Source organism: Gekko japonicus, unplaced genomic scaffold (genome assembly GCF_001447785.1).
Source record: "Gekko japonicus isolate JY-2015 unplaced genomic scaffold, Gekko_japonicus_V1.1 scaffold1211, whole genome shotgun sequence".
Classification (NCBI taxonomy): domain Eukaryota; kingdom Metazoa; phylum Chordata; class Lepidosauria; order Squamata; family Gekkonidae; genus Gekko; species Gekko japonicus.
Genome location: NW_015161990.1, coordinates 25,400 through 49,950, shown reverse-complemented (window position 1 = coordinate 49,950; position 24,551 = coordinate 25,400). Strand labels below are relative to the sequence as shown.

The 24,551-nt window shown below is 55.9% G+C and overlaps 1 protein-coding gene across 1 annotated transcript in view; it reads right to left on the bottom strand.

The window, feature by feature from the left end:
- Window positions 1–1,366: 1,366 nt before the first annotated feature.
- Window positions 1,367–24,551, bottom strand: part of RAB3D (RAB3D, member RAS oncogene family) — a 27,995-nt gene continuing 4,810 nt past the window's right edge. Inside the window, exons 2-5 of the mRNA XM_015405384.1 lie at window positions 10,494–10,721; window positions 3,859–3,977; window positions 2,751–2,875; window positions 1,367–1,999 (exon numbers count right to left, since the gene is read on the bottom strand). Coding sequence (XP_015260870.1) covers window positions 1,806–1,999; window positions 2,751–2,875; window positions 3,859–3,977; window positions 10,494–10,721 — 666 coding nt within the window. The 3' untranslated portion in view covers window positions 1,367–1,805. The remainder of the gene's footprint in view (window positions 2,000–2,750; window positions 2,876–3,858; window positions 3,978–10,493; window positions 10,722–24,551) is intronic.

Genomic DNA, 24,551 nt, shown 5'->3' with positions numbered 1-24,551 from the left:
ATTGTTGCCAATCTCCAGGTGAGGTCTGGAGATCACTCAGAATTACAACTGCTCTCCAGATGGTAGAGATCAGTTCCCCTGGAGAAAATGGTGGGCCCTGTCTCATTATACCCTGCTGAGGTGGCCCCCCCATGACAGCCAGTGTGACATAGCAGCGCTTCAGAGCAGGGTCTGCCAGACCCAGGTTCCTGCTGTGGAAGCTGAGTGGGTGATTTCAGACCACTCACAGACTTTAACCTACCTTACAGGGTTGTTGTGCAGATCAAAGGGGGGAGAGGAGTATGATGTGAGTTGCTTTGGTCCCCACTATGGAGAAAGACTGTACTTTTCCCAGGTAGAGGCTGCAGGGAAGGGGGAGGAGATGGAAAGCTGAAGTCAGAGGGGCAGAGAAAGGTAGGTTGATGGTTGGCTGGGAAGGAGATAGGGTTGCCAACTCTAGGTTGGGAAATTCCTGAAGGGTGGAGCCTGGAAAGGGTGGGGTTTGAGGAAGGGTGGGTCCTCAGACAGGTACAATGTCATAGACTCCACTCTCCAAGTCAGTAATTTACTCCTGGGGAACCATTGTTGTCAATCCCCAGGGGAGGGCTGGTGATCACTCAGAATTACAACTGCTCTTCAGGTGGCAGAGATTAGTTCTCCTGGAGAAAACAGTAAGCTCTGCGTCATTATACCCTGCTGAGGTCGCCACAGCAAATTGACACTGATTGCCCAAGGCTGGGGCACCCACCCAGAGCCTCTTTCTACAGCTCATTGTGTTTATTTCCACAACGGGCCTTATTCCTAGTAAATAAATAAATGCAAACTTAATTTCAGACACTTTCTCATGGCCCTGCAGATCCAAAAGATCTCGTGGGGTGTCAGTGGCAGGCATTTGAGGGGGGAGGGGGTCATATTGTGTGTTGTGTGCTTTAAATTTGACTTTGTCAGCGGTCTTGATCCATGGCCTGTAGGGTAAAGACATGACCAGTGGTAGACTAGTTGCCGTGTACCTCTGCAGCATGCCCGCCCCCCTCCACAGGCCGGGGGTTTCCCATCACAGTGATAATGTCAGGAACTGGAAGCCTTGTGAGTAGAGCCACCTTGGAAAGGAACAGAATGAACTCACTGCCAAAAAAAAAAATCCACTTCTGAAGAGCAGCAGGGGTCCTCCCTGCTCTGGAAGCGGGGGCTGGGGGTGGGAACAGACCAGGCCCAACTGCCTCCCCCCCCCCCATCTCCCATGTGCCTCCCAGGTGGCAGCTGAACTGGCACTTCCTGTGCCCACCTCGGGGGTAAACCATCTTGGAAGAGAAGCAGCCCCCGCCTCTGCCTGATCCCCTTTTAAGAGGTTGGAGAAGGAAGACACCCGCCCGTCACCAAACGGCCACTGGATTTATTGGTTCCGTCGTGGAGAAGCCAGGCTGGCAACAAGAACATCCCTGCAGGCACTGAGGGGCGCTGCCCAGCCCCAAGGCCAGAGCGGCCGGCACAGTGAACCGCTGCGATCCCACGGGCGCTCGGACGAGAAGTCAGGAGAATTCTCTGCGGCTGTGTCCCAAGCTCCTGAGTGGCACAGTGTGCGCACGGGTGCAAGAAATCATGCTTCTCTGCCAGAAGGGGCCGATCATGCGATGCGGGAGTGGACGGGGCCCCGGGCGCATGCTGGCAGAGGCCAAAGAGGCATTTCCGGGGGGGGGAGGGCAAACAAGGCAGAGGCGCCAACCAGCAGACCCACCCCCACGTGAAACCAGTCGTCCCCCCCCTTCCCCTGGGCTGGAGGGCAGCAGAGGGCCGCCACAGTGTCCGGAGGGCAGGCCCCCTCCTCTCTAGCAAGAGCAGCTGCTGCTCGGGGCAGGAGGGGCCTCATTGAGGGCCGTGGCCTTGTGGTTACTGCCCGTCCCGGTGCCCGGGCTGCCGTCCAGGCTCTCGTTCATCTTCTCGCAGATGATGTCCACCAGCCGCTCAAAGGCCTGCCTGACGTTGATGTTGTCCTTGGCGCTGGTCTCAAAGAATTCAAAACCTGGAAGAGAACAAAAAATAATGAGTAGAAAAATACAACCCTTGAAGAGCTGGAAAGCAAGAGACACGTGGGGGGGGGCAACGCTCCCTCCAAGCTCTGGAGTCTTCTGAGCAAAAATTCTACTTTGTGAGTTCCTGGCATTAAAGTTGCGAGCGAGCGATTTGGCTACTGCGTAGATCAGTTTGCTCTGGAGCCACATCCTTCCTGAGCGGAGACAAAAATGCGTGAGCCGGAGGCTAAATAACTGTGAGCTAGCTCATGCTAACTCAGCTTAGAGGGAACACTGGCTGCCAACACTCCCTCTAAGCTCTGGAGTCTTGTGAGCAAAAATTCTGCTTTGTGAGCTACTACTGGCATTAAAGTTGTGAGCAAGCGATTTGGCTGCTGCGTCAATCAGCTTGCTCTGGAGCCACATCATTCCTGAGCGAAGACAAAAATGTGTGAGCCGGAGGCTAAAAAACTGTGAGTTAGCTCACACTGACTTAGCTTAGAGGGAACACTGGCTGCAATGCTCCCTCTAAGCTCTGGAGTCTTGTGAGCAAAAATTCTCCTTTGTGAGCTAGTGGCATTAAAGTGGTGAGTGAGCAATTTGGCTGCTGCGTAGATCAGTTTGCTCTGGAGCCACATCCTTCCTGAGCGGAGACAAAAATGCATGAGTCGGAGGCTAAAGAACTGTGAGCTGGCTCACACTGACTCAGCTTAGAGGGAACACTGATTGGGGGGGCACACAGGAGGGAGGGGCAGGACCCACCCAGCTCATCGGCCAGCCGCTTGCCCTCCTCCGCGGGGATCACGCGGTCGTCCTCCAGGTCACATTTGTTCCCGACCAAGATCACCTGAGCGTTGTCCCAGGAGTACGTCTTGATCTGAGTCGCCCTGGGGGGGAGGAGCGGAGGAGGAGGAGAGCGAGAGGGTCAGGGTCACGCAGATCTGGCAGGAAACCCAGCACTGGGGCTGTTTCTCCCCCCTCCCCCCACGCACACACAGACAGATGTTCTCCTCCGCCTCAGCTTCTGTACACCAGACACTGCCTGGCCTTGTGCTCCTTCCCGGGTTTCCCTCCGCTTTGCTCTGATCTTTCCCCAACCTGCTTCTGTTCAACCTTTTTGCAAAGACTGCCGCCAGAGCACTTCTGGAACCTGCGTGGACAGGCAGGCGGGCAGTGCTGCAGCTCCCGCTCGCAGGGCCGTCACTTCCCCCACCTCAGCCCCCGCAACCTAGTGCAACAACCCACTAGTTCTCTGCTGTCGTGCGTTAAAGGCGTCTGTAGCCCTTTTCTCTGCAGAGTTATAAGGAGGAAGGTGAAGCCCACGGCAACAAAAAACGCTACAAATGTACTTCTTCTTTTAAAAAAAAAGGAAGCTGGGAACTACTAGACCATAACGATAGATTGCTATGACACCACAGTGAGCGAACAAGTACTGATTTTTTAAAAAACAGCCCTGGTGGAGAGGGGGAAATAGTGGCTGCGAAGGGCTGAGGGAACCAATGTGCGAATGCCCAGTTGCCCCTGCGAATGGCTCTGCTTTCACAGTAGCTCTGAGAACCGCACAACACGACACACCGTCACACAGCAGCCCTTCCGTCAGGGTTTTTCCAGCAGCAAAAGGTCGGTGGTATGATCCCTCTTTTCCAGACCCACACAAGTCATCACAAAGCAGCTGGCGGGCATTCGAGCTCTCTGGGCCAGGCGGAACGTTTGGCACAAAGCAAGGAAAGGGCAGGGCAGAGGGGAGGCGAGTGGGAGGGGCAAGGGTGGCATCGGAGCGGAGCTCGCTGGGAATAAAATACAGCGGCCCTCAAGAGGTGGCACCTGCCACGGAGGCAGGCACCGGAGCACACCCCAGATCGCCTCGTACCAGTCCTGCACAGCGCTGAACGACTCCTGGTTGGAGATGTCGTACATCAGGAGGAAACCCATGGCCCCCCGGTAGTAGGCCGTCGTGATCGTCCGGTAGCGCTCCTGGCCCGCCGTGTCCTTGAGAGAAGAAAGGGACACAAAGAGAAGAAGAAGAAGAAGAGATTGAGTTTATACCCTGCTGCCTTCACTACCCAAATTAGTCTCAGAGCGGCTTACAAACTCCTTCCCCTTCCCCTCCCCACAACAGACACCCTGTGAGGTAGGTGGGGCTGAGAGAGCTCTGACAGAAACGGCTCTTTTTCAAGGACAGCTCTTGTCAGAACTATGGCTTGCCCAAGGTCATCCAGCCAGGTGCAAGTGGAGGAGGAGTGGGGAGTCAAACCCGGTTCTCCCAGATTAGAGTCCACGCACTTAACCACTACAGCAAACTGGGTAGAAGAAGAAGAGGAAGAAGAAGAGGAGGAGGAGATTGCTACCCCTGCCCTTCACTACCCAAATTAGTCTCAGAGCGGCTTACAAACTCCTTCCCCTTCCCCTCCCCACAACAGACACCCTGTGAGGTAGGTGGGGCTGAGAGAGCTCTGACAGAAACGGCTCTTTTTCAAGGACAGCTCTTGTCAGAACTATGGCTTGCCCAAGGTCATCCAGCCAGGTGCAAGTGGAGGAGGAGTGGGGAGTCAAACCCGGTTCTCCCAGATTAGGGTCCACGCACTCAACCACTGCACCAAATGAGGCAGTCAGAAGAACCAAGCGCATTCTCTCCCAGGAGGGCCCAGCTCAAACGCCACCTCTTCCAACTGAACCGCCCGTTCAGGTGAGGCGGAACCACTGGGAGGGAGGGCGGGGAAGACGGCCGACTGCCAGGCCCCCCGCTCAGCCCCACCACAGACTGACCCACAAGCCCAGAAGGCACGGGGGGGGGGAGGCCTCACGCAGTCTGAGGGGGGCACCTCACCCCCTAGGCCTTATTCCAGGCACAGCCCATCCCCACCCGGGATCAACCCAAGTCCTGGTTTGGTTGCCCGATACAGCCTCTCTTTCCACACTGCTCCCAGACTGGCTGGGGATGGAGACAGACAACCCCACCCCCACCCCCACCTTGGCCTGGGAAACCCACGCTCCACAGGACACCGAGCCCTCGGGACAGAAAGGATATTATGGAATTGGGAAAAGTGCAGAAAAGGGCAACTGGAAGGATCAAAGGGTTGGAGCACTTTCCCTGTGAGGAAAGGTTACAGGCGCTCAGGGCTCTTTAGCTTGGGAGAAACGATGGCCGAGGGGTGACATGATCGAGGTTTACAAGATGATGCGTGGGATAGAGCAGGTAGAGAAAGAGGTACTTTTCTCCCTTCCTCACAAGACAAGAACTCCTTGTGGGTACTCCATGAAATTTCTGGGCGGTCGGGTTAGAATAGATAAAAGGAAGTCCTTCTTCACCCAAAGAGTGATTAACACCTGGAATTCACTGCCACAGGAGGTGGTGGCGGCTACAAGCATGGACAGCTTCAAGAGGGAACTGGATAAACATATCGAGCAGAGGTCCATCAGTGGCTATCAGCCACAAGGTATAGATAGGAACTCTCGGTCTGGGGCAAGGGATGCTCTGTCTTCTTGGTGCTTGGGGGCGGGGGCAACAGTGGGAGGGCTTCCAGGGTTCTGGCCCCACTGGTGGACCTCCTGATGGCATCTGGTGTTTTTGGCCACTGTGTGACCCAGAGTGGTGGACTGGATGGGCCACTGGCCTGATCCAACATTGGCTTCTCTTAGGTTCTTTAAGAGGGAGTCAGATAAGCATATGGAGCAGAGGTCCCTCAGGGGCTCTTAGCCACAAGTAAAGGTGTCCCCAAAAAAAAAAATCGGCCTGCTTCAGATTCATCAGAATTCGGCAAAATCAATTTCGCCTGGCAGAAAGACTCCCGCATGTCAATTTCGCCAGTACCAGCCCATTGGGGAATCTTTTGGCCAGCCAAATGTCAATTTCGGCCCCATTATATCCTATGAGCCATTGAAGTCAATGGGAAAAACATAGGGTATATTCTGGGGGCTGGAGGGGAGGAGGTTTGAGGGAGAGGCTCCAAACTCACAGGGGAGCTGTCGGTGCCTCTCCCCAAGATACCCACCAAGTTTCAAGAACATTGTACCAGGGGGATCAATTCTATGGGCCCCCAAACAGGTTGCCCCCATCCCCTTCATTGGTCTCTATGGTGGGGGGGGGGGAAGTTGCTGGACCTCCTGATGGCCCCTGGTGTTTCTGGCCCCCACTGTGTGACACAGGGGTGTTGGACTGGAGGGGCCACTGGCAGCCTGATCCAACACTGGCTTCTCTTAGGTTCTTATGTTCTTAAGGCACAACCCACAAAGGATCACCATCCTTGTGGTGCACAGAAAGAATACACAGCAACAACACACTGAGACAGAGGTCGGACGGGAAGGCTGTCCAGACATTGGAGGGGAGCAAAGGCAGAGGGAAGGCCATGTCACCACGGAAACCAGAGCGGACTCGAGAGGGCTTCTGGCATCTGTTTCCATTCCTGTGGAGGAGGGCTTGGGTGGAAGGGCTCGCAGTTGACAGTAATTAAAATTTAAAGAGGTGGAAAACTTAATGGAGCAAGCCAGGGCAGGGGGGCAGGCGGGCGGGGAGGGCAGAGTGTGGCTTCCCTCTGCAAGCACCTGAGCACCCCCGGGAGGGGAGGGGGCCCAACGCCCAGCGGGGACCCCCACGTTGGGACCAGAGTGCGACTCCTGCTCTGCGCTGATCCAGCCGCCATCAACACCACGCGGCAGGAAGGGGAAACCGACTCTCCGTTGCCCACTGTACAGTCTGGTCTGCGGCCCTTTGTGACACAACCAGAGCAGGCACCTTGTGTTCCGCCACAATCCCTGTACCCCTCTCCCTGCAAGCCCTGAGCCGGGGAAGTGCCCCTGCAAGCCAAGTGTCCAGGGCTGGCCCAAGCAAGCACCTAGGGAGGTCACAGAATCATCAAGTTGGGAGGGACTCAAGGTTTATGCGATTATGCCTCCTGGGACGGAGCAGGTGGAGAAAGAGGCCCTTTTCTCCCTTCCTCACAAGACAAGAACTCCTTGTGGGCACTCCATGAAATTGCTGAGCGGTCGGGTTAGAACGGATAAAAGGAAGTCCTTCTTCACCCAAAGAGTGATTAACACATGGAATTCACTGCCACAGGAGGTGGAGGCGGCTACAAGCATGGACAGCTTCAAGAGGGAACTGGATAAACATCTGGAGCAGAGGTCCATCCAGCTCCTGCCAGCCTAGCAGTTCAAAAGCAAGAAATTGCAAGTAGATAAATAGGTACCGCTTCGGTGGGAAGGTAAAATCACTCTATGCGTCTTGGCGTCTAGTCATGCTGGCCACATGTCCATGGAAACGTCTTCGGACAGCACTGGCTTCTTTGGCTTGGAAACGGAGATGAGCACCGCATCCCTAGAGCTGGATATGACTGGCTTTCGAGCAAGGGAAACCTTCACCTTTACTATAGATAGGAACTCTCAGTCTGGGGCAAGGGATGCTCTGTATTCTAGGTGCTTGGGGGGGGGGCAGCAACGGGGGAGGACTCCTAGTGTCCTGGCCCCACTGCTGGACCTCCTGATGGCCCCTGGTATTTCTGGCCAATGTGAGACACAGAGTGTTGGACTGGATGGGCCACTGGCCTGATCCAACATTGGCTTCTCTTCTGTTCTTATAAGAGGGAATTGGATAAACATCTGGAGCAGAGGTCCATCAGTGGCTATTAGCCACAAGGTCTAGATAGGAACTCTCCGTATGGAACACGGGATGCTCTATATTCTTGGTGCTTGGGGGGGGGCAAAAGTGGGAGGGCTCCTGGTGTCCTGGCCCCACTGCTGGACCTCCTGGTGGCCCCTGGTATTTCTGGCCACTGTGTGACCCAGAGTGTTGGACTGGAGGGGCCATTGGCCTGATCCAACACTGGCCTCTCTTATGTTCTTATGTTGTTCTTATGACCTCCAGGGTCATCTAGTCCAACCCCCGCACAATGCAGGAAATTCAGAAATACCTCCCCCCACACACACCCTCAGTGACCAGTGTTCCCTCTAAGCTGAGTTAGTGTGAGCGAGTGCACATTTTATTAGCCTCTGGCTCACACGTTTTTATCTTTAGCTCAGGAAGGAGGGCTCCGGAGCAAACTAATTCATGCAGTGGCCAAATCGCTCACTCACAACTTTAATGCCAGGAGCTCAGAAAATAGAATTTTTTGCTCACAAGACTCCACAGCTTCGAGGGAGCCTTGCCGGTGACCCCCGCTCCATGCCCAGAAGAGGGCAAACCCCCACCCTCCAGGATCCCTGGCCAAACTGGCCTGGAGAAAATTTGCTTCCAGACCCCAAGGTGGTGATCGGCATTTCCCCGGGCGGGTAAGAAAGGGCTCATGAGAACTAAGCCCTGAGGCAACCCTCCCTGCCCCCCCTTCTCGTGATCTGTCCAAGGTCATGGGAGGGCAGCTGCCCGGGCACCACAGCCTGGGAGAGCCCCTCTCAGGAAGCTCCTGGTGAAGGAAGGCCCGTCGTCCTTCCCACGGACAAGGGGTGCTTTGGCCGAGTGGCAGAGGCCGCGTGGAGCACCCACAAGCCCTGGGAATTGTGTTTCCCACCTGAAATACACGGAGAAGGAGGAGCCATCTCACGTTTTCCCCCAGAGCAGAGACCCACACTAACCTCACCTGCGTGGCCCTCAGGTGTGCCGTGACCAGCCCCGTGCTTCTCTTTCCACTGGTGGGCAAAAGGCCAGCCCGGTACAGCAGGAGGCGGCTGCCTCGGTGACCACCGGGGGGCCGCTGGGGAAGAAAACCCCCGCCCCCACCCCCCCCCCCCGCAGCCCCTCTGGTGACTTCCGGGGCCCACGTCAGCAGCTGCCGGCCTGCCGAACAGCCCTTCCACCAGGTGTTTACACAGGATTATCACAGGACAAGTTAACAGATGGCTTTGCCTCCCACGCAAGCCCAGCCTCTGAAACGGGAGACCCAAAAGGCCCGAAGGGAACAGCAGGGCTTCTGGCAATCACCTGGGGGGGGGGTCTGCCTCCTCTCCCTCTCGGGGGTCCGCTCTGCAGTCCTGGAGCGTCTCCCCCCCCCAGCAGAGACCCCCCTGGCAGGGGTTGCCACGTGGCCTTTAGAGAACGTAAGAACATAAGAGAAGCCAATGTTGGATCAGGCCAATGGGCCATCTATCCCTTGTGGCTCATAGCCACTGGTGGACCTCTGCTCCATATGCTTATCTAATTCCCTTTTGAAGCCAGCCGTGCTTGTAGCCGCTGCCTCTTCCTGTGGCAGTGAATTCCATGTGCTAATCACTCTTTGGGTGAAGAAGGACTTCCTTTTATCCATTCTAACCCGACCGCTCAGCAATTTCATGGAGTGCCCACAAGGAGTTCTTGTATTGTGAGAAAGGGAGAAAAGTACCTCTTTCCTTTTTTACCTGCTCTGTCCCACGCATAATCTGATGAACCTCGATCATGTCACCCCTCAGCCGTCATTTCTCCAAGCTAAAGAGCCCCAAGCGCTTTATTAACCTGTCTTCACAGGGAAAGTGTTCCAACTCTTTGATCATTCTAGTTGCCCTTTTCTGCACTTTTTCCAACACTATAATATCCTTTTTAAGGTGTGGTGACCAGGACTGCACAAAGTACTCCAAATGAGGCCGCACCATCGATTTATACAGGGGCCTTCTGATATTGCAAAGGGCTCCAACCCATCACTGGCTCTCCTGACATGCTGATTTTACACATGAGCACATGCAGCTTCCTTATATTGAATCAGACCGTCAGTCCATCAAAGTCAGTATTGCCTTCTCAGACTGGCAGCCGCTCTGCAGGACCTCAGGTAGAAGAGGTCTTTCACATCACCTATTTTAACTGGAGATGCTGCCGGGGATTGAACTTGGAACCTTCTGCATACACAGTAGAGGCTCTTTCACTAAGTAAATATCCGCATCGTGCCTATCTCTGAGCTCACTAAAAAAAATAATCCTGTATGTGACCTTTCTTATCAAGGTGGCGACTGCCCCAGCCTGGGGACTGGGCCAATGACTGAAAACGCTGCTTGGGGTGGGCAGGGGGTGTTTGAAGGACCCCCTCCCCCTGTACTGCCCCGCTCAACCACAAAGACCTTCCTCACCAGCCCTGCTCTCTGAACCCCCTCCGAACCTCCTCAGTGATGAGGCAGGAAGTGGCCGGAGACGGGGCCTTTCCATCCACCACTCAACAGTTAGGACGTTTCTCCAGATACCGACTAAATATCAGGAGAAATGTCCTAAGTGTGAGAGTGGTTGAGCAGTGGAGCAGTCTGCCTCGGGAGGTGGTGGAGGCTCCTTTGCTGGAAGTTTCCAAGCGGAGGCTGGAGGGCCATCTCTCGGGTAGGTTGGACCTCTGCTCCATACGTTTATCCAGTTCCCTCTTGAAGGCCCCCTCCCCCCCCCAGCACCCAGAACACAGAGCATCCCTTGCCCCCGAGACGGAGAGTTCCTACCTATCCCTTGTGGCCAATGGCCACCGAGGGGCCCCTGCAGTCCCGGCTGCGTGGGCGCAGGCCTCCAATCTGTCGTGGCACAGACTCCTCCCAGCCCCACGAAGTCCTGGCCTCGACCTCCGCCGCTCCTTACCCAGATCTGCAGCTTGACCCTCTTCTCATTCCTGTACACGGTCTTGACCTTGAAGTCGATGCCCACGGTGCTGACGAAGGCCGAGGTGAAGGAGTCGTCGGCGTATCGGAAGAGGAAAGAGGTCTTCCCCACGCTGCTGTTGCCGATTATCAGCAGCTTGAACATGTAGTCAAAATTCTGGTCAGCGGCATCTTTGGGCGCCTGCCGGGTGTCGTTTGCGGAAGCCATCTGTGGGGCGAAGACTAGAGTTGCTTATCTGCACGCGCCTCCCCAAAGGGGCATGCCCCCACCGCTCTTCCCCAAGGCTCACACCCGGGGGGCGGGGCACCCTGCAGGAGCCCCCCCCAGCCTGACAGAAGGGCCACCTGTCCCGGGCTGCACACCCCTCTCCCAGGGTGTCGGGCCACCGAAACATGGGAGTGGGCAGAGCTCCAAGACCAGAGTGGTGGGTCTTCTAAGTTTTAATTTAAAGGGAAATCATTGTAGAAACGGAAAGAGAGACTCTGGGTGGCGAATGACCAGACATGGACACCTCTAACTCCCCACCTGCGGGGAGCAGCGAGGACTCCGGTCACCAGTGCTCCCTCTCAGCTGAGTTAGTGGGAACCAGCCCACGGTTCTTTAGCCTCCGGCTCACTCATTTTTGTCTTGACACGGGAAGGGACGGCTCCGGAGCAAACCCATTCATGCAGGAGCCACATGACCCACTCACAACTGTAATGCCAGGAGCTCACAAAGTGGGATGTTTGCTCACAGGCCTCCACAGCTCAGAGGGAGCATATGTGCTTGGGGGTGTCTGTGGAATAAATCCAGACAGGTGACCTCACGGCGGTCTAGCAGCCCGTGGACACGGCCAGCTGAGAAAATTCTACACCCTCAAAGGTAGAGCGCGATGCCTGCAGGGGGGCCCATTTCACCACAGGCGGCATTCCGGCACTCCCAAGCCCCACACCAAACAACGGGAAAAGCTGACCCACAAACAAGTCCCTCCAGTCTCTGCAAAGCTGCAGCGCATGCTGGGCTCCACACCACACCCGAGAACCGGCACCACCCGCGAAGGGACTATTTCACTGGCTCCGTAGATCGAATGGATTCACACGGCAATGAGACTCGGATCCACTCCGGAGAATACCCCACTGACCCATCCCACAGGGTGTTCTTTGGTGGTCCAAAACCTAGAACTTCTCCTCGCTAGACAGGCAGAATTCCTTACTGGGGCACCCTTGGAAAGCACCCGGAGAAAGCACCCGGCGTCTCCTCCACAATGTCAACTCTTTCTCCTCCAACTAAGAATGACACATCCCGACACATCCTAGTTAGCAAACACTTGTGTTTGGTTTTGAAAATCCACGGAGTGGGAGCTCCACCCAACATGACGCCCAGCCCCCCACCCAAGATGTCTGGGAGATAAGGAGAATGGGCTCGGGTTCAGAGACAGAACACAGCCGTGGGCCTTTCCCCCCCTCGGACAAAGATCTGGATTTGGGAACTGAGCTACGTGAGCCAAACACCCTCCTTGCCTAAACGACCTGCATGGGGAGACCTCGGCTGGGTGTGTGTGTGTGTCCCCGCACCCTGTGGGCCCCTCTTTTCCCGGCACTGGGGACTGGGCCATCCAGCATCATGGGGATGGGGAGGAGTCCTTTCCCTTGCTCGTGACACGGAGGTCCCCCAAGATGAGCATCGGCCAGTGGGCAAGGCAGCCGCTCCCTCGGAGAAGCAGCAGCAGCAACCGGCTAGGCCCGGAGCGAGAGGCACGCTTTGCCTCCCCTTCTGCAAGGACCCTCGGGGTGCCCAAGTGTCTCACCACAGCCTCTGGCCTCCTTACCCAGCTTCCACCTCCCAAGGAACGTGCCCTGTCAAGGCCAAGCCCCACAACTTCCCCGTCTGCAGGGGCCAGACCAGTCAGCCCATTGGCCTCATTCAAAACTGAATCCCCGCCAGTTCCTGTCAGTTTGGTGTAGTGGTTAAGTGCGCGGACTCTCATCTGGGAGAACCGGGTTTGATTCCCCACTCCTCCTCCACTTGCACCTGGCTGGGTGACCTTCGGTCAGTCACAAGTTCTCTCAGAGCTGTTCTCTCAAGGACACTCAGAGCTCTCTCAGCCCTGCCTACCTCACAGGGGTGTCTGTTGTGGGGAGGGGAAGGGAAAGGAGTTTGTAAGCCGCTCTGAGACACCTTTGGGTAGTGAAGGGCGGGGTATAAATCCAATCTCTTCTCTTCTTCTTCTTCCCGCAGTCTGCTGACAGGTGAGCTTCGTGACCGGGAGTGCCCACAGATTCATGGGGCTCCCGTCACCTCCGCCCAGGGTCCACTGGCCTCAATACGAGCCAAGGGCAGTGTTCCCTCTAAGATGTGTGAGTGCGAGCTAGCTCACAGTTTTCTAGCCTCCGGCTGACCCATTTTTGTCTTCGCTCAGGAAGGATGTGGCTCCAGAGCAAACTGATTTATGCAGCAGCCAAATCGCTCACTCACAACTTTCACGCCAGGAGCTCACAAAGTAGAATTCTTGCTCACAGGACTCCACAGCTCAGAGGGAGCCCTGGCAGGGGTACCTTCACTTGCTGGGCTGGCAAAACTGGGTTATTTCAGAAGGGCCTTTGGGGATGGTCGTGAGACTTTCAGGCGCTGAGGGTTGCACGGGGGGCTGTCATACTGTTTGAGTCCAGGGGCACCTTTAAGACCAACAAAGATTAGTCCGGGGCATAAGCTTTCACACACCGACATTAGCAGAGGCACCTCACGATAGACACATTGAGCCGGCGGGGAGTTCATGGAACATGGCTGAGTTATGGCTGCCTCTCTGACCAGCCCCCGGAAAACAGCATGCCCAGAATTAAAGTATGTTGGTCATCGGTGTTTTAATATTTTAACTTCTAATGTAAGCCGCCCTGAGCCTGCCTCGGCAGGGAGGGCAGGAAATAGATCAAATCAAATCAATCAATAAATAAATAAATAGCGACCCACCTGGATCTACTTATACTGTTTTTATCTTTACTTCGACCTCCTGAGACTCCCCCTAATTTCTGCCTGTCTCGCTGGCCCTGCAGATGGGACAGGCCACAATTCTGAGAAAGATGCACTGGCAGTCCTGAGCTTCAACCACCTGCCCTGACCACCTCGTCGACTGCCTGACCACGACCCGTGTCACTAGACCCCATGATGACCACTGGCTTGCCCCCCCCCCCCCCCCACAGCACAACCTCCTGGCCTTTCTAGACAACACCCAGTGTCAACTGCCTCCGCCTCAGGCAGCAGCCATCGCAGAGACCCATCTTCATACGTGGCCCAAGGATTAAATGGTCCACAATCACAAGCCCCCCTTCCCTCTCCCCAGGGAGATCTCCTCAGTGTGAGAGGATGGGTTTGCTCAACTGAGAAATGGGTCCCATTCACAAGGACATCAGAAGAGCCCTGCTGGGTCAGACCAGGGAGGATCGATCTAGCCTAGCCTCCCGTCTCTCATACAGTGGCCTCAACCAGTTCCTCTGGAGGTCCAACAACAGGGCAGAGAGGCCGAGGCCTTCCCCTGAGTAGAACCTCAGAAGAGCCCTGCTGGATCAGACCAGGGAGGGTCCATCTAGTCCAGACTACCATCTCTCACACAGGGGCCAACCAGTTCCTCAAGAGGGCCAGCAACAGGGCAGAGAGGCCGAGGCCTTCCCCTGATAAGGACGCCAGAAGAGCCCTGCTGGGACAGACCAGGGAGGGTCGATCTAGCCTAGCCTCCCGTCTCTCATACAGTGGCCTCAACCAGTTCCTCTGGAGGGACAACAGCAGGGCAGAGAGGCCGAGGCCTTCCCCTGATAAGGACGCCAGAAGAGCCCTGCTGGGACAGACCAGGGAGGGTCGATCTAGCCTAGCCTCCCGTCTCTCATACAGTGGCCTCAACCAGTTCCTCTGGAGGGACAACAGCAGGGCAGAGAGGCCGAGGCCTTCCCCTGATAAGGACGCCAGAAGAGCCCTGCTGGGACAGACCAGGGAGGGTCGATCTAGCCTAGCCTCCCGTCTCTCATACAGTGGCCTCAACCAGTTCCTCTGGAGGGACAACAGCAGGGCAGAGAGGCCGAGGCCTTCCCCTGATAAGGACGCCAGAAGAGCCCTGCTGGGACAGACCAGGGAGGGTCGATCTAGCCTAGCCTCCCGTCTCTCATACAGTGGCCTCAACCAGTTCCTCTGGAGGGACAACAGCAGGGCAGAGAGGCCGAGGCCTTCCCCTGATAAGGACGCCAGAAGAGCCCTGCTGGGACAGACCAGGGAGGGTCGATCTAGCCTAGCCTCCCGTCTCTCATACAGTGGCCTCAACCAGTTCCTCTGGAGGGACAACAGCAGGGCAGAGAGGCCGAGGCCTTCCCCTGATAAGGACGCCAGAAGAGCCCTGCTGGGACAGACCAGGGAGGGTCGATCTAGCCTAGCCTCCCGTCTCTCATACAGTGGCCTCAACCAGTTCCTCTGGAGGGACAACAGCAGGGCAGAGAGGCCGAGGCCTTCCCCTGATAAGGACGCCAGAAGAGCCCTGCTGGGACAGACCAGGGAGGGTCGATCTAGCCTAGCCTCCCGTCTCTCATACAGTGGCCTCAACCAGTTCCTCTGGAGGGACAACAGCAGGGCAGAGAGGCCGAGGCCTTCCCCTGATAAGGACGCCAGAAGAGCCCTGCTGGGACAGACCAGGGAGGGTCGATCTAGCCTAGCCTCCCGTCTCTCATACAGTGGCCTCAACCAGTTCCTCTGGAGGGACAACAGCAGGGCAGAGAGGCCGAGGCCTTCCCCTGATAAGGACGCCAGAAGAGCCCTGCTGGGACAGACCAGGGAGGGTCGATCTAGCCTAGCCTCCCGTCTCTCATACAGTGGCCTCAACCAGTTCCTCTGGAGGGACAACAGCAGGGCAGAGAGGCCGAGGCCTTCCCCTGATAAGGACGCCAGAAGAGCCCTGCTGGGACAGACCAGGGAGGGTCCATCCAGTCCAGCCTCCCGTCTCGCACAGGGGCCAGCCAGTCCCTTTGGAGGGCCAGCAAAAGGGCACGGAGGCCGAAGCCTGCCCCTGACATTGCCTCCTGGCTCTGGGGCTCAGAGGTCGACTGCCTCTTAGCATGGAGGTTCCCTTCAGTCCCCATGACTAGAAGCCACAGACAGACATCTCCTCCACAAATCTGTTGAATGACCTTCTAAAGCCGTCTGTGCCTACATCCTCTGGCAGCAAATTCCACATCTGAATCACTCACTGTGGAAACAAGTATTTCCTTTTGTCGGTCCTGAACCTCCTGCCCATCAGCTTCACTGGAGGCCCTTGATCTAATATGGACATGACCCTTTCTCAGGAGGAGAACATGCACACGCGTGTGAATCTGTGTCCTCTCACTAGACTGGAGTCCAGCAGCATTCCAGGGACCAGCCAGATTTCCGGGCTCTGAGCTTTTGAGAATCAGAACTCCCTCTGACCAAACACCCGGCTCATCTGGCAGAAAGGTATCGGCTGGATATTAGGAAACACTTTTTCACGGTCACAGAGTGGTTCAGAGGTGGAATCAGCTGCCCAGGGAGGGGGTGGTGAGCTCCCCTTCACTAGCAGCTTTCAAGAAGAGGCTGGACGGATATTTGTCAGAGATGCTTTAAGGCTGGTCCTGCACTGGGCGCAGGGGTCGGACTAGATGGTCTCTGTATGGCCCCTTCCCGCTCTGTGATTCTGTGATTCTTCGACTGCTGGCCAAGAGGGCTGCCCTCTTCGTGTCCTTTCACTGGTCCAGCCCAATGGGAAGGGGGGAGGGACTGTGGGAAGACGGCCGCCAGGGTGACAGGAGCAGGGTGCAGAGAGAAGGGGAGTCTGGGCGGTTGGCTGGCTGGGGATCCGATGGGCTCTTGGCCTCTGGATCGCACACCCCGGGCAGCCTCGGCCGGATGAGTGAACACCAGCCTGGGAGGAGGTCGTGTGCCTACCTTTTGCCTTCTGCTTGTGTTTTACGTACACTTGAATATTTTTTGTCACCTGCTCCAGGCCCCCATCAGGGAGGAAAGCAGGATAAAAATACACCAAATAAAGAAATAAAAGTAGCAATGAGACCCCTTGTGCTGGGAAAGGCTCCCCTCCCCCAAGCCCACTGTTTAGCTTAGCTGGCTTTTTGAGCAGCCTCCCGGCAGGGATGGCTACACCCAGTGTTCCCTCTAAGCTGAGTCGGTGTGAGCCAGCTCACAGTTTTTTAGCCTCCGGCTCACACATTTTTGTCTTGGTTCAGGAAGGAGGGCTGCAGAGCGAACTAATTCATGCAGCAGCCAAATCGCTCGCTCACAACTTTAACGCCAGCAGTTCACAAAGTAGAATTTCTGCTCACAGGACTCCGCAGCTGAGAGGAAGCCTTGGTTGCATGGTCTATGTTTGTATGCGGGGCTGGGCGTCCCTGCTCGTTCTTATAATTACCATATTTTTAATGTTTTGTTTTTATTCTATTTTGTAAGTTGCCTCAGGCAGGTTTCCTGGAGAGGGAGCGGGGGGGGGGGGGGGAAGCCTCTGCAGAGCCAGAGGCTGTACCCAGGCATGCACCTTTCCCCTTGGCGGATTTGAGTCCTCCAGCTCACCTGACCGGTTTGGCTCCCCGTGGCAAACAGCCATTCGTCAAAAGCGGCCTTTCCAGTTCTCCAACCCCAACCCAGCCTGGGACGGGGCCCCCGCGCTCCTGAGATGCAAACAGGCCCCGTTCCTGATCTCTCCGCCAACCCCTCGTCATTTTTTCACAACTTGCAACGGCAACTGAATGCGTTAAAACTTGCCCTCTGAGACCAAGGCTCCCTTCTAAGCTGTGGAGTCTTCTGAGCAAAGATTCCACCTGGTGAGCTCCTGGCATTAAAGCTGTGAGCCATGAGCGATTTGGCTGCTGCATCCACCAGTCTGCTCTGGAGCCCCATCCCTTCTTGAGCTGGGACAAAAATGTGCAAGCCAGAGGCCAAAAACCGTGAGCTGGCTCACACTAACTCAGCTTAGAGGGGACACTGCCTGAGACCCCGATCCGTGATTTCTCCTTGTGATGCTGATCCACTTCTAAGTCCCTTCTGGAAGCCCCACCAGGGTCCTGAAACGTGGAGGGACATTTCTGCCAGTCCCTGTGCTGCGGCTGAGCTCAACAACAGCCCACTCGGGCAAAAATGGCTATGAGAAAGTAAGAGCCCTGTGGTATCCACTGGATCCAGGGTCCCACGGATCACTGGTCTGGCCCACCGTGGCCTCACCCTCTCTATCCAGAGCACACCGACATTAGCAGAGGCACCTCAGGACAGACACGTTTAGCGGGGGGGGGCGGGGGAGTTCATGGTATGTGGCTGAGTTACTGCTGCCGTTCTGAGCAGCACGCGGAAAACAGTAGTAAAGAGGCATGTGAAGGCCCCTCTTCTTTGGGAGAAAAAGGTTTGCTTCAGACAGCCTTACTAAAAACAGCACCCTTCGGGACCCACCCGTCCAGGAGCCATTTCCGCCTTCAGAGATGCCCGGGTGCTCAGAGGGCACAAGCCACACCCAGTTTGGTGTCGTGGTTAAGAGCACAGACTCTAATCTGGGAGGACCGGGTTTGATTCCCCACTCCTCCTCCACTTGCACCTGCTGGGTGACCTTGGACAAGCCATAGTTCTCTCAGAGCTGTTCTTGAAAAAGAGCCGTTTCTGTCAGAGCTCTCTCAGCCCCACCTCCCTCCCAGGGTGTCTGTCTGTTGTGGGGAGGGGAAGGGAGAGGAGTTTGTCAGCTGCTCTGAGACTCGTCTGGGTAGTGAAGGGCAGCAGGGTATAAATCCAATCTCCTCGTCCTCCACCTCCTCTTCTTCTTCTCCTCAGGGCCTACAGGTTTGTTACAGGAGAGGCTGAGAATGAGACCCGGGAGCTGGAGGAGCAAGGGAGGGCCAAGGTGTAGAGAGCAGGTGGGTGAGGAGGAGCTGTCCACAGAGCCCCCACCCAAAGGATGGGGCAGGACGCAGCCAGCAGGAGGCAGGAGGGTTCGGTCCGGGCACCTGAAACCCGGATTCAAATGCCACTTTTCTGGGTGTCCTTCTTGCCGTAGCCACTCGGTCATAAAGAATCGTGGAGTTGGAAGGGGCCACGTTATTGCCTCATGCAGGAAAACCAAGGATAGGAGCTTTCCCTTCCAGTCCCCCCCCCCGCCCCCGGGGCAACTGGCTCCATAGAGAACCGTGGGACCGCACCTCACGCGGCCACGGAGAAGGAGAACAGAGAACAAAAGGCCAGCCAAAGAAGCCGCCATCCAAAGAGCCTTATGGGAGGAGCGCAGAAGAGCCACTGCTTGGGGCCTGGGGAACTCTGGACCACAAGGCGTACCGTTTATACGCATGCCAGTGCTTTCCCTATGGAGAGGTTGTGACGTTACCAAGGGCAAGGAGGCGGGCCACGCCCACCGCTCGGTCAGCCGCCAGACGGCCAGGCCTGCAGCAGGGGAGGGCCAAGGGGACGTCTGAGAGGCCAGAGAGAAGGGGCAGCTGCAGGCCGAGTCCCTTTGGGGAGCCCCAAAGCACCTCCCCACCTCTTCCCCCCAGGACAAGGCATTGTGCTACCCCCCAGAGTCCCTGCAGACTGTGATGTGCTCCGGGGCCTCTTGCTATCTCCTGGGGCACACCTGGCAGGCCACATCTGGCCTCAGGGCTGCCCCCTCAAAACGGGGTGCTTCCCAAAGCAACCTCAAAGGCTCCTCACAGTGTCAGGCTGGCCCTGATCCCCCCCCACAGAATGAACCTCTCTTTATTTCTTTCAAAACGTGTCTCCTCCTGCCAAATGCTTCCAAACAACTCTAAAGCGGACCCCCAACAGTGGAAGACTGAATACATAAAATGACGAAACAGGACGGAGGACATTGGAAATGAAAAGCAGCCCGGCTTTATCAACGGCAATAAGACAAGAAGTAACGCTCAGCGACACGGAGGGATGACTGAACCAACGCTCCCTCTAAGCAGTGGAGTCCTGTGAGCAAAGATTCTACTCTGTGAGCTCCTGGCATTAAAGTTGTGAGCGAGCGATTGGGCTGCTACTGCATAAATTAGGTTGCTCTGGAGCCCTCCTTCCTGAGCTAAGAACATAAGAGAACATAAGAGACGCCAATGTTGGATCAGGCCAAAGGCCCATCCAGTCCAACACTCTGTATCACACAGTGGCCAGAAATACCAGGGGCCCTCAGGAGGTCCAGCAGTGGGGCCAGAACACTAGAAGCCCCCCCACTGTTGACCCCCCCCCCAAGCACCAAGAATACAGAGCATCCCTGGTCCCTATCTAGACCTTGTGGCTAATAGCCACGGATGGACCTCTGCTCCATATGCTTATCTAATTCCCTCTTGAAGCTGTTTATGCTTGTAGCCGCCACCACTTCCTGTGGCAGTGAATTCCAAGTGTTCTAATCACTCTTTGGGTGAAGAAGTACTTCCTTTTATCCGTTCTAACCCGACTGCTCTGCAGTTTCATGGAGTGCCCACGAGTTCTTGTGTTGTGAGAAAGGGAGAAAAGTACCTCTTTCTCTACCTGCTCTATCCCACGCATAATCTTATAAACCTCAATCATGTCACCCCTCAGTTGTCGTTTCTCCAAGCTAAAGAGCCCTAAGCGCCTTAACCTTTCCTCATAGGGAAGTGCGTGAGCCAGAGGCTAAGAAACTGTGAGCTAGCTCACACTCACTCAGCTTAGAGGGAACACTGGACTGAACCAATAAGACCGCCCAAGGCGAAGGCAGCACAGCCCCTCACTCCACAGCCCAGAAGAAGAAACAGCACAGCTCAACCTGGCCTCCTCCAGGCCACCCCCCTCCGCTGAGGGGCTCCCTCCGACCAACCTCCCCAGCGGCCGCCTGCCTACCCTCTGACCGGGGTGCCGGCGGCCATCTGGCCTGCAACTAGAGATGTGAAGGCCTGGAAAAAACCCAGAAAAATTAGAGGGGGAAACAGGTTTTTTCCCGTTTTTTCCTTGCAGCCTTTTTTGGTTTTTCCCCGAAAGATTGAAAAAAGAAGAAAAATTGATTATGGAACGTTTTATTTTAACATGATGAATAAAATATTTTAGGACAAGGTGTTCAAATATTTTCCAAATCATTTCTAAAAAATATGTATGGTATCAGATTGATCTCATTTCTGTGCACTGAGGCCAAGCAAGTCCTAGGTTACAAACTGAACTATCCAATGCAAGAACAAGATGCATTCCTTCCTGGAGGTGCTGCTGTCACAAGAAAAGGAAAAGGTTTCAGTTTTGTTTTTGCATGTGGGTGGGTATTCTGTTTGTAATAATCGTTTGGATACACTATATTTTTAATATGCTAGTTGTGATAATTTCATGCCAAGTAAAAATGTCCATAGTCATATTTTATGTTCCTAAAGTAACAGAATGACTTTCAAGATTGTAGCATTTTTTTCAATTTTCCCGAAAATTTGCATTTCCCCCCTGAAAAAAACCTGGGGTTTTTTCCGAGCTTCAAAATTTCCAGAAATTTTACATCTCTACCAGCAACCAGATCTCTGCTGATGGAAGCAGTCAGTCTTTCCGGGTCCCGGCCCGGCCCGTGCCGAGCTGCCCCTTCACCCACAGAGACCGGCCCGGAGGCGGTGCAGGCCTTTCCAAGCCCAGACAGGGGTGAAGCCAGTATCGTGGGCTCCAGCGGAAGCTTCCGGACCGCTTTCAAGGGCAGAGGGGGCCTGACGGTCACCCGACCCGGAGGAGGGGCTCGAAGTCCAGAGGACCGTGGCCAGGTCAGGGCTGCCCAGGAAGGGCTGCCACCTGCCGCGAGGGGGGGGGGCAGGCTTGGGGCACCCCGGACAGGGAACCGGCTCTTCCGGGAGAGAATGTCGCCTTACCCGAGCCAGGCCGACTCCTCAGCCCAGGAGGCGCGTTTTGCCCGCCTACGCTCTTAACCGCCAAAGAGAACAGTGCCAGGTTTTTCTCCACGGCAGCTTTTCCCAGCACGGAGATGCCATGAGGGGGACGTCGCCCCAGTTTAATTTCCACCTCTGCGGGACTCTGGCGTGCCTCTCCCAAGCCCGGTTTGCTGAGAGGGACAAAATCAGCACAGGAGGAGGAGGAGGAGGGGAGTGCGGCAGCCGCAGGAGCCCGCAGCTTCCCAGCTAGTAATGACTCAGCTCTCAGCACCACCGGGGAGTCAACCGAGAATGGTCCGTGCCCCGCCTGGGCCGAGCACGGCTCTGTTTGCTCAGGGCGGGCAGCCGACGGCAGCGGCCACGTCCACCTCGCGGGGGATGCAAGTGAGTAAGTCAGCTTGCACTGGGGGAAGGGGCCACCGATCCTGCACGGCCAGCCTGCCTAGGGCAGATCCAGCCCACGCAGCCCAATGAGGCCATTGTGTCGCCTGTGGCAGTGAGCAAGGCCTCTCAGGAGCCGTTGGGCTGGCTCGGGACCAGTGTTCCCTCTAAGCTGAGTTAGTGTGAGTTAGCTCACAGTTTTTTAGCCTCGGGCTCACACGTTTTTGTCTCAGCTCAGGAAGGAGGGCTCCAGAACAAACTAATCGATGCAGCAGCCAAATCGATTTGGCTCACAACTTTAATGCCAGCAGCTCACAAAGTAGGATTTTTTGCTCACAAGACTCCACAGCTTAGAGGCAGCACAGGGGTCATTTCCAGCGGGAGCGCACAGGAGCAGTGCTCAGGCAGTAAGGAGCCCAGGGGGCGGGCACATGCAACAAGCCCCGCCCCCTGCTCCCAGCAGCCCTCAGCCGGGCCACGAGGAGCAAGAAGCAGCCAGGTAAGCTGCAGAGCCCCCCCCCCTGGTCCAAAACAGTCCAGTGGCACCTTTAAAACCCAAGTTTTATTCAGGTACAAGCTCTCCCTCCTCTGTGAGGGACAGATCTGCACGTTCCCCGCCCCTCCCCAATAGCTAGCAATCCAGCACAGTCCAGTGGAGCCTGAGCGGTGGGCGTTGCCTTCTGACACACTTCCGGTGAGGTCAGGGGGTGTGGCATATGCAAATGAGTTGTGCAAATATGTTATGCTAATGAGTTGTGCTAATGAGCTCCTGCACCTCTTTTTCTACGAAGTGACCCCTGCTTGGGACTGTGGCTGAGCTTCCCAGCTGACCACAGCTTTACACTCCCATCAAATCCCCGCTCTGGGAGTTCTCACGACAGCCTGAGCCAGCCGCCCAAGACGACCTAAGAAGACCAAAGAGCTGACTGCGAAGAGAGAGAATCGTGCAACAACCCCCACTGTGAAATTATTGAAATTAACAATACTAGCATTTTATTATCTTATCTTTTATATTTTAAATGGTTTTAGAATTGTCTAACTGTTGTTGTTAATCTATTTTATGTATATTGTAAAAATTTTAGGCTGTTTCATGTAAAATCCTAAGGGGCAACGAGACCCCCGACCAGTGTTCCCTCTAAGTTGAGTCAGTGTGAGTCAGCTCACAGTTTTTTAGCCTCCGGCTCACACATTTTTGTCTTCGCTCAGGAAGGATGGCTCCAGAACAAGCTAATTTATGCAGGAGCCAAATCGCTCGCTCACGACTTTAATGCCCAGTCGCTCACAAAGTAGAATTTTTGCTCACAAGACTCCACAGCTTAGAGGGAGCATTGCCCCCGACTAGGCCCCAGCAGGCCGGCCAGCCCTCACTGTGGGGCTGGCCCCAGCCAACCGGGGCAGTGAGGACAAAGGCCTTCCACACGGAATGGGGGCTCTGTTGGGGTCCTTGGCCTTGCCTCCCGGGACTGCTCTGCTCGCTTCACCTGAGAAGAGGGGGGGGGCAGCACTTCCAGGAGGGAGGGAGGGAGGGGGGCCATACTCAAATACCGACAGCCATAGGAAAGGGGTCTTTCCTGCAATCCCGGCACTGCCGGGAAAAGGGGTGAGTGTGCCCGTGCACCGGGGCGCATGAGCAAGGCTGGTGGAGGAGGCAGGGCGGCACACGGGGCCGAGGTGGGGGCCCCAGAAATGTGGAAACTGCCCCCCCCCAGCAGCCCCCAACCCTGCACTGGATCTGCCTTTGTTGAACCTGGGCTACTGAAATGCCTGCCCTCTTCTCACCGGACACGGCCGTCATGCCAGAACTGCTACAGCCGATGCTCCCTCTAAGCTGCGGAGTCCTGTGAGCAAAAATCCTACTTTGTGAGCCCCTGGCATGAAAGTTGCGAGCAAGCAATTTGGCTGCCGCATACATTCGTTTGCTCTGGAGCCATCCCTTCCTGAGCGAGGACAAAAATGTGTGGGCCGGAGGCTAAAAAACTGTGAGCTGGCTCACACTCACTCAGCTGAGAGGGGACACTGGCTACTATCGATGTTGGCTTCCTCCGTGGGATGAGCCCCTTCCCGCCCTCGTGGGGGGATGAATCTTGGCTCAGGTGCGGATTTACAAGAGCTGCTTTGGATGCTCCCCGGGGGAGCGAGGGGACCTTCCACACCCCAGGAACCAGGTGGGGATCTCGACTGGTCTGATCCAGGGAGGGCCATGTGGGCTGGAAACGGCTCACTCTGCTCAGAGGGAACACTGGCTTGCCTCTCAGGGCGATGACGCCCTCAGCTCCTTTAAGAGAAGAAGGGAAGAAGAGCAGGGCAAGGACCGTGGAAGACCACGGGGAAGGAGGGCGCGGGGACAGCGGCGATCCACCGGCAGACGGCCACCCCCTGAACTTCTCCTTGGGCTGATCGAGCGGCTCCGCCAAAGGACGTTTGGGAGGCGGGAACTCAGACGCGGCCTTTCCAATGGACAGGGCTTTTTTGTAGAAAAAGCCCAGCAGGAACTCATTAGCATAATAGGCCACAGCCAACAGCAAAAACTCATTAGCATAATAGGCCACGCCCCTGACAGCACAACTCATTGGCATGTTAGGCCACACCCCCATGTTACCAAAAGTGTGCTCAACCAGCCAAACCCACCTTTAGCTTCTTATTCCGTTTACCTTGTCTGTTGTCCAAACCCAGGGCTGTTTTTTGTAGCAGGAACTCCTTTGCATGTTAGGCCACACACCCCTAATGGAGCCAGTCCTAATGAGTTTCTGCTGTTGGGAGTGGCCTATTATGCTAATGAGTTCCTGCTGGGCGTGGCCAACTTGGATGCCAGCCGGAACTCCGTTCCTGTGCATTCCTG